We start from the raw sequence: 9,803 nt of genomic DNA on the forward strand, positions 1-9,803 counted from the left end.
GTTAGTGTTTCATGAATCTGCCCCTATCTTTCTAGCAGCTTACCACTTACATGAATAGTTTGCATTTGTTTCAGATCTGAAAGAGCCTTTGCCCTTGACTGTAACAAAAACAACAAAATTTGAGAACCATGTACAACAATTTCTTCTATCAAAAGAAACAATTAGGCAATTCTGGAAAATATTAGAGAAACAAACTATTTCACAATGAGGTGCAATACATGAAATTACAGGGAGATCAACCGTGCTTATATTCTACTTCAATTTGGACTGCAAGAAACGTCAGATTGTTTCAGTAAATTGTTATCTAATAAGCTCCCAAGAACATGAGTAATTGATGGCCCATCGCTCATAATAATAAGTATACCGCTCCAATGATTTTTTGCCATTTCTCGTCTTTTTCAGCCTCATCATACTGAAGGTTGTCAAAAGAGGATAGGTTCGAATTGGGCTCTTGATTCATGCCAAAAAGTACCTATTTATTGGATAAGTTGCAGTAGAAAACTAGAAAAGAAACCAGTGAACTATGATAAGCAAAACCATGCAACAATAGTTCTAGATCTTAGAGGTAGTTATCATAACAAGAACATGCCGAAAATTTCTGCTGGGATGCCTGGAACGTCAATGTCACCAACTCTTTTGGGTAATACATCATGGCTATCTTAAAATTTATTAAAGCTGCCTGACGTGAAGACAAGTGAAAGGCTTGTACTCAAAAACATAAAACTATCCCGTACCAGGTTCAATAAAATCTGTGAAGTTCATACAATATATATATATATATATATATATATATATATATATATATATATATATATATATATATATAAACAGTCATTGACAGCAGAAGTGACATCTTTTAGGTCACTATTGGCTAAACTAAAGAACTGCATGTGAAGAAACTGAAAACAAGACAGAAAAGGAGAAAAGGCCCTTCTAAATATCCAAAGCCTGTGGATAAAATAAAGCCAGAACAGCAATGAAAAACAAAAGTAATGCTCTGCAAGGAAGGCCAGTTAATTTGAGGATCTCACCTGCCTAAAGTTCAGAACTCTCTCGTATATTATGGTAATCTCCATAGTCTGACATAATGTGATGATTGAAGTGAGTGCACACAAGTGCTAACTCATACATAGGGATACCGAATTTCATAAACTCACATAACTATTAATATTTCATTTTAAAAAAGCTACCACAAAAACCCATGCAAGAAATGCTGTTGCTATGATTTCTACAATCCCTCAAAGTATGCCTATGGTCATGTCTAAGGATACTATGATTTGGTTGTTCATCTTTGGTTGTGTCCCTCTACAGTTACTTGATCCAGCTTAACATCTAAATGAAGTACATGAACATTTTAGAGCATCCTGCTGTGCATCTGTTATGTGTCTTTCAAAACCATTAGTACCGATTAAAATTTATTGATAAAATAATAGTAAATGCATAATAAGTTAGTTAATCAACAGAAACATAACTGCAAACTCCAAAACAGAGGTTATATAGCCTTAAAAAAATGAAAGATAACCACAAGAAGTTGTCATAAATTTAATACCAGACATTTATTTAAGCACTACAATATGAAAACTTGCAATTTTCTGCAATGTTTACCTTCATCTACACTATTTAAGTATACTATGTTCTGTATAATATTAAACAATAATTACTTCATTCAGAATCTTACAGCATATTAGTATGCCTTTAGGTATTATAGCCCAGGTGAAAACCAGGATTCCTGCTTACCTGGGCACCTAGGTGGGAGCCTGGGCATGCTCTTGGTTACAAAAGTAGAAGCTATGTTCTAGGCAATATTTCAACTGGGTTAGCTACAAAAAGTAGAAGCTACAAAAGCTGTTCTTTAGAAATGAAATGGTTCTATTAGGCCAGTTTTTTGGCCTGTTATCCAAACAGACTCTCGAATCTGTAGCACTGGTGAGCAGATGCATTAGCTATGACTTGCGACTTTGTGATAATTTAATATTTGGCTCTTCATTCTAACACGAGAATAGTGCAGAATTTAGCACAGTGCTAGGATTTGTTTGCTGCTTCTTGTCAAAATTGCCAAGCTTTTCTCTACATGTTCGATAATTTCAGCTCTCTTCAATTCATTGTCTTTGCTTTTTAAATTACTCAATTCTGTTGCCTTGGCAGCGTTGTTCAGAAGGTACGAGATATTACAATGAACATGCAGATGTAATAGACCATATTTAGGAAGGGAAGCCTTACTCACAGGTGTTACCCACTACAATGTACAAGCCAATTTCTTTGCATGACAAATAACAGCTATGAGCAGTGAGCAGGAGACTCGGTTTCTTGGAGATTATTCAGCCGATCATTGAAACCACAGTTAAAAGTTACTGAATCCAACGTTCGTTGAGACCTTTAATTACATAGACACACACGTGATCATTCCACAACCAAGCATCGACATTATAGCTGTAACCCATTTGCTACAACCGATTACACTGGATGACAAGAACATGCAAGGGAGCACAGGTCAAACGATTCTGTTTTCTGTGTGAAAATTGTCAGTGTAATTTTATTGAATTTTTATCTTTGTTCGGACAGCTCTAAAGCTTCTTATTCATCAATGTCAGTGTGTCAGTTGCACAAGAGTCCAGATCAACAGGAAATCTTTCCTGTTAGGTACCGATAGTCGAGAGACAGGTTGAACAGGGCATGATAAACGCGCATCTCGTGCCCATATACATTGATAGATAATCCATAGAAAGAAAAAAAAAATCTTCCGAGAGAGAGAAAGAGAGAGAGCTTACTTGGGTCGTGAAAGAGAGCGGCAGTCTAGCAAAGCATATCTTCACCCATGTTTTTTTCTTTCTCGATTCATTAATGGCTCAAGCTCCAACTTCTGGTTATGGTTGAGTGCTTGGGTACTCTCAGTCCACACTTACGGGTTGTTGGGATTTTGGTTTGGACTTGATTGAATCTGGAGTGGGCTGTCTAAACTAAAATTTCGCATCCAAACAAGGATATGTGAGACCCTAAATCGAGCTTTGAGGTTGTTGGCCATGGCTAGGGCTCGAACCATGAGAAGACTATGGTTTTGACCTAGCTAAAATTCAAACAGGGGTGCTGTTTGGAGCCGATCGTATGATTGGACGAAACGTTATGTTTTAGATCTAACCCAAGAGTAAACTCAGGTCAGGTCCCGAGGAAATGGCTAAGGACCACCCGGACTCGGCTCCAATGGGAAGCCGAACCGGGCCCTTGTCCACAAATCAGACACTTCCCTGCAGGAACCGGTCCGTAAGTGAACCGGTTCGTATTTGAAGGACACACAATCAGAAGCGCGCTGGCGTGAACTGCACATTTCTTGCCTCAAGATTATTCAGATATAAATTATTGTTTAATGCTGCGCAGTATTTTATGGGGTACAAATGGAAACATTATTCTCACACATGGAATGCCGGCTTGACACGACAACGAGTCGAGCCAGCTCGGGCTCGACTCGAACTCGCCCGGTTAAACTCGGCTCGAGCTCGACTCGTTTATAAACGAGTCGAGTTCGAGCTTACAATGAAACTCGAATGAGTAAACGAGTCGAGTTCGAGTTTTAAGAACTCGACTCGTTTATACTCGACTCGACTCGTTTATACTCGACGAGTAAACAAATTTCATCCCACGTCATGAAATTTACTAGATATTTTAAAAAGAAGGATCATATTTTATTTAGACGAGCTAATCGAGTTAATCGAGTCGAGCTCGAGCTCGACTTTATTTAATCGAGTCGAGCTCGAGCTTGTGTTAGGTAGCTCGACTCGAGTTCGAGTCGAGTTCGAGCTCGAGCTCGTTGAGTCGAGTCGAGCTCGAGCTGGGCAAGCTCGAGCTCGACTCCGCTCGTGTGCAGCCCTAGCCATGGCCTTTCCCTAGACTTTGGAAAAGGAAACGAGAATTTGTTATATTTTTAAATTTTTTTAATTTAGCCTTTTTAATGATTTTAAAAATTATAATTGGCTTCCCCCAAAGGAAATTGACTCCTGTTTGGCGGTTGGAAAAACAATAAAACATTAAATCTAGAACATTTAAAAATCAATTTTAAAGAAAATGAACCAGGGCTGACATGAGGCATTTAGCGGCTGTTTGATAACATAGTTTTTTGTGCAAAAAATTAGATCAGATTCACATCTATGACAAAAACTAGAGCAAGTTCATGAAAAACTTTTTAAAATGTCCAATGAATGTAATCAGTTTTTACTAAAACAGTAAATAAAATTACTATTCCTAAATGGCCCCTATAGGCCTGCAATAGGTTACGCGCAGCACAAAAATTGATGTTGATAAAATCAGGTAAAATTATAAGTTAAAATATATACAATCGAAATCAGATGTTTAGAAGGTATATCTTATCTTTTAAGAGTTAATAATAAAAATCTTGAGTTCCCCAACTCATTAAGACCTATTGAGATCCTGAATGTCCCCATTTGCCCAGCAACTTAATCATGAAAATCAAGCAACTAGATCTTATGAGCCAAGGAAGTTATAATATTCAAAACCTTCATAAAAATACAAGCTACAGACCGTAATTTTACAATTTTTAATCTGACAAAACGGTTCCTTAATGGCAGACAAAGATCTAGTTACTTGATTTTTACGGTGGACGCAGTGGTGAAATCAGGTATACGGTATGACATTCTTAAGGCCTGGTAAAGACATTCAATTGGCGGAAGCTACGCAAAAGAAGTGCTAAGCAACCACTGATTTCACCACTGCGTCCACCATAAACCAAGAGCTGGAAGAGGAAAAAAAGAATAAAAATGGACTACTGATCAGAAATCTATCTCCACCTCCAACCACACATTTGTTGTGATATATATATATATATATATATATATATATATATATTCACTTCTTGTTAGTAAAAAGAATTTCAACACTTTTCTTAACGGTTAAAAATTGCGTATCGATTACTTTTTGAAAGCCCTTTTTCATTGTTATAATTGATTTTCATTGTGTGCAATAGAACGATGTCTGCCCTAACTTAAATTTCTGGCTATCCACTTGTTTAGGTTTCTAGGTTTCTGAAATTAGTTTTTAGCTACTTTTGGGTGAAAGGGGTTTTCCACCGCTCGGCAAAAGAACCTGCACCCAACGTACGGGACATACTTTGGGTGCCTCAAGGTGCTGCCTCTACAGTGCTGGGGCATACTTTGGGTGCCTTAAAGTGCCGTCTCTACCGTGCTACATCAGTGACCTCCCTTTTGCAACATGACACCTCTTTTGCAGCAGTTAAAAGAGATTTTCCACCGCTCGGCAGAAGAACCTGCACCCAACGTTTTATTATAAAGTACGGGGCATACTTTCGGCGCCTCAAGGTGCCGCCTCTGCCGTGCTACATCAGTGACCTCTTTTTTGCAACATGACACCTCTTTCGCAGCACATAAGATTGATGCCATAGAGACTTGAAATGAGAACCAATAGCCTACTGACCCTACCCCAACCGTTGCACCAACCACCTTGAGGATAATCAGTATTTTAATAGTTATTTTTATTTTTAGATAAATGAGAAAAAAGAGACAAGTTCTTTTAAGGAACTCAGTAAAGATTTATATGATATGCAAACAAGTGACCCACCTTCAACAACATCCCCACCTGTCTGACCAGTTATGTTATGCTCCTTAAAGGGCGCCTTGCAATGCCTTTTGGGAGGGTCGACCGAAAAAAGTAAATTTATGGCTCAGAAAAGCTCAAATATAATAAATGATTAACCTGTGAAGATGAGGCAATTTAATTCGTGCAGCAAGCTCACAAGACGAGTTGCATCATACAAAATTTTGAGCACTTAAAAGATTGGAAGAAAAAGCTCTGAAAACACTCAACAAAGAACGTACCGCTTCTTTCCCTATGAGCTCAGTGTCTAATTACCATGATTTTCCCATGATACAGTTGTTGGTCATGAGCAATTAATAAGAGAAGAAAACTATTTAAAATGTAGGTAACATACAGTTCAAATATGAAACAAAATACTTTCTCACTATGCTGTCAAATACTTCTCTAGTAGGTTTATTCTAGGATAACTTATGATACAAATTCTAATACCATATTGACATCTGATCCTTCCGCTTCTCCATTCCCACCATTGAAGCTCCGTGAAAACAGTGAACCCGTTTTTTTTCTCTACAGCAAGAGATCAAATTTGGCTGCTTCTACCAGTTTGGGCAGAAAGCTCAGTAGGTGAGTAATTCAATGATACCAGACTGTTGAAAAGGCTTAATTCCTCTGAAAATTTCAACCAAGCAGCCTGTGCAGACATATTAAGCTTGACAAGAAGAGTAATCTCGTTGGAACATGTGCTGCAACTGTGGCATAAGAAAGTGGAGAACCTGATCCAAAATCTGTACTTCCAGTTGGGTTGGTATTATTTAATGGAGGAAAACCAAAGCTGTCACATGTTTCAAGCAAAACTTAGACTTGTTGCAGTTATTACTTGCAAGTCCTGAAGAAACTTCTCAAGGGAAGAAAAATTACAAAAATGAAACTCAATAGTTAGATTCTACCTTGTTGGTGGTGTTGTTGTCTGACCTGTTGGTATCGACGGTGGTGTCTGCGTTGGTAATATTGGTGTCACTGGTGTAGGTAATGTTGGTGCCATTGGTGTTGGTAATATTGGTGTTGGTATGGTTGGTGGTGTTGGTGTTGGTATTGTTGGTGTTGGAGGCGATGGTGGCGTTGTTGCTGTTGCTGATGATGTTGAGGGATAAATGCACGTTATTGAGCCTGTAAAAGTGTATGACATAAGGTTTGAATAAAATAAATCGATGATATAGTGTAAACAAGTATTGTTAATGACGCCAGATTGAATTAAATGAAATAATCTGAGAGGATTATAATGTTGACAGAGGGAATATATATTAAGGAAATGAACATCATGAAGACATCAAGGTCAATAAAGCTTTTACTTGGATTTTCTGTTGTCAGAACAGCAGTCCCTCCAAAGTTACAGCTGCTATCAACTGGGTTTTTCTGATAATAATTATTGAAAGCATATGAAGCATGATCTTGGAGTGTGTTAGGATTATAACAGCTTCCCCCCTGCTGAATAGCTGAACAATCTGCACCACCGTAGCCACAGGCATAGTCCAGAGCAACTTGCAAGGCTTTCTGTGATGCTGATGGACTGGCAATGCACCACTTCAGGCTACCTGAGGTTGTGGGCGAGAAGCTCGTGGGTGTGGTAGTGGGGGTTGTTGAAGGCGATATGAATGGCGTTGTTGTGGTGGGAGTGGTATCATGAGATATAACAACCAATTGACGTCTCTTCTCCATGGAATTGAGTTCATTCTGGATGTTTCTTGCGCCTGGAGGAACTAAGTAATTAGCATCTGAGCCAGATTTCCTCGAGGTTGATCGACTAAGAGAAGAGATCTCTACACAGAACCGGATTAGTTGGTAAACTGACTTTGTCAATTACTCTCCACATTATGTAGCACAAAATTTGTAGTTTTGATATTGATTCAGAAAAAGATAACAGCACCACAGAAGAAAGTGGAGCAATCATCAATATACATGAAAGGCTTGGTTGTTTACATAAACAAATTAGCTTTGTCGACAAAAACATTACATATTGAAGTGCTTCTAAAGCTTTCTTCAGAAACACTAGCTTGAAATGGTGGATGTTGTCAATGGAAAAAAGATATCATTCTTAACATATTTGCACCATAAATGCATGGGTGACAATTTCATCATCTACAAAAGGAAAACAGAGCATCCGAATTTGACAAATAAACACCAATAATGCATAAGGGACAACTTGATCATTTTCCAAAATGGACTTTTACTGTGGTTAATATTTCTACAGGCAATGAAGCTCAAGGATTACCACAAGAAACTGACACTCTCTACCATAGCAAATTAATAATCTTAATATGATATCAGCAACGAAAATGTGGATTTCATGTGAACAATTGAATTACAACTTAATAATCGTTTTCCATTTTTCATGTTGTGTACTATAGCACAGAAAGTTGCGACATAATGCTCCATAAACAAAGAAAAAAACAGGGAGGAAACAGCAGAAAAAGTAGACCTCATGGAAAAGAAGAGAATAAACTCAAGTTGGACTGAAGGTTATGTAGAAGTGACAAATGAATATTATCAGTTTCCCGTTGGATACACAAAAAATGTGAACTTCATAGTGATATCAACATCATACTTCGTAGTGATCAATTCAATGTCATAAACATTAGGTAGCAACGCAGACTTTCCACTTTCATTTCGTTAGCCGTCAAATTGCATACAATAAATCATTCTTACTTACCATTTCACTATCGTTTTATAAAAGTTCAGTGAAACAAAACATATGAGACAGGGAGCTCTGAAACACCACTTGAGCGCACTTTTTGTACATTCTTAAACTAATTCAACTCAAGGTTGGAGAAACAGGGAAGATCTGCTCACACCATTCTTGCAGATCTTGCTGTCGCGATATCACGGTCAAGGAGAGTTTGATTACTTGTACAACTGTAAAAGCATTACAAAGATACTCTGGAAGTATTGAAATTGTCAGACAAAAGTGGTATCACCAAAAACAGCAGGTACTTTGAATATATAACGCGTCTATCGGTAACATGTTGGCATCTGAGAAGGATTATCCGTAGCAGATGAGATAAACAGGCAACACCGACTGTATAAATCAAACTACAACTCAATGACAGCGCCAACAAGGTAAAACAAATAAAAAGATCAGATGGAGAGAGAGGTATACAGATAGATGTTGCCATCATGAACAGGCTGAGGTGACACGCTAATATAATGAGAGATCACTAGCCATACTCAGAAGAAACGATGTTGGCACATCTTACCTGAACCAAAAGCATCTCTTTGGATCAAGAAGAGTAGGAAGATAAAGCAACATGCAGCCCTTGAGCCCATCTCTGCAACTCTTGCCTTCTCAGCTACTGCAGACAGCAAAGCCTGCTAGACTATTTAAACCATCTGAAAGGAACCACATGAACTTCAGATGACCGTCCATTTTTAGTCATTTTTAAGAGAGAGAGAGAGAGAGAGAGTAAATTGGTAAAGTTTGTTTTGGGATTAGCCGTTTGGGGATAAGCAGCTGAGGGAGACAAACAACGTCGGAAGCAGCAGAAAAAGTTGAGAAGCCTGGAGTGAAGAGAAAGGAAACAAAAAAGATAGCCACAATAAAATAATAGCTTAGAAATGTTTGTCTAGTCACGCTGGATTCCGCAACTGGATGCCATTCTCTCTCTCTTTTTCCAGCTTTTCCATCCTTTTCTTTTCTTTTGATTTTAATCTTTCTTTTCGTTGTCGACTACGTCTACAAAAGTTAAAAGGAAGAAAGGATCACACTGCAGATGTTGCTTTAGCATTTTCTACCGAGTCAGATCGGTAGAAATCTGATGGTCCTCTCAACAGACCAATAAGGCTGAGATGACACGTTTCACTTTAGAGAGAGATAGGGAGATTCCAATGACTAGATGCTCTCTCAGCAAATTGAGTTAAATTTGACTAATAAATTTTGAGTTACTTCCATGGCACAATTTGAACAGAAAAAATGTAAACATGAAAAAGAAATGTTAATCGTTTGCTGTGTGTTACAGAAAGGATGCTTCTTGTTTATCTTGATGAACAGTTTTCTAGAAAAGCCACCTAATGGCAGACGTTTGGTAACTACGTTCAACTACTTTTAAACGCATTCCTAACACCCATCTAACGTATAAAATAACAATTTGTTCAATCTTCTTGCACCACCAACAACAACAACCATCATCCAATCATCACGCCTGAAAAGATTTAATAACGAACAAGAGCATTTTCATCACTTTGACTGGACA

General features: G+C 38.0%; 1 protein-coding gene across 2 annotated transcripts; it reads right to left on the reverse strand.

The window, feature by feature from the left end:
- Nucleotides 1-5,815: 5,815 nt before the first annotated feature.
- Nucleotides 5,816-9,123, reverse strand: LOC116257104 (PLASMODESMATA CALLOSE-BINDING PROTEIN 4-like). 2 transcript variants are annotated; one of them, XM_031633719.2, is made up of 4 exons: nt 8,811-9,123; nt 6,909-7,376; nt 6,507-6,726; nt 5,816-6,391 (listed from the first exon to the last, which is right to left on the reverse strand). In XM_031633719.2, exons 1-4 carry the CDS (start codon nt 8,878-8,880, stop codon nt 6,238-6,240), a joined length of 912 nt encoding a protein of 303 aa, XP_031489579.1. In that variant the 5' UTR covers nt 8,881-9,123; the 3' UTR covers nt 5,816-6,237. The 2 variants fall into 2 exon arrangements, with proteins under 2 accessions (XP_031489579.1, XP_031489580.1); XM_031633720.2 differs by having other exon boundaries at nt 6,909-7,307; nt 8,811-9,121.
- Between the last annotated feature and the right edge of the window lie 680 nt (nt 9,124-9,803).

This window comes from Nymphaea colorata, chromosome 7, assembly GCF_008831285.2.
Source record: "Nymphaea colorata isolate Beijing-Zhang1983 chromosome 7, ASM883128v2, whole genome shotgun sequence".
NCBI classification, from domain to species: Eukaryota; Viridiplantae; Streptophyta; class Magnoliopsida; order Nymphaeales; family Nymphaeaceae; genus Nymphaea; species Nymphaea colorata.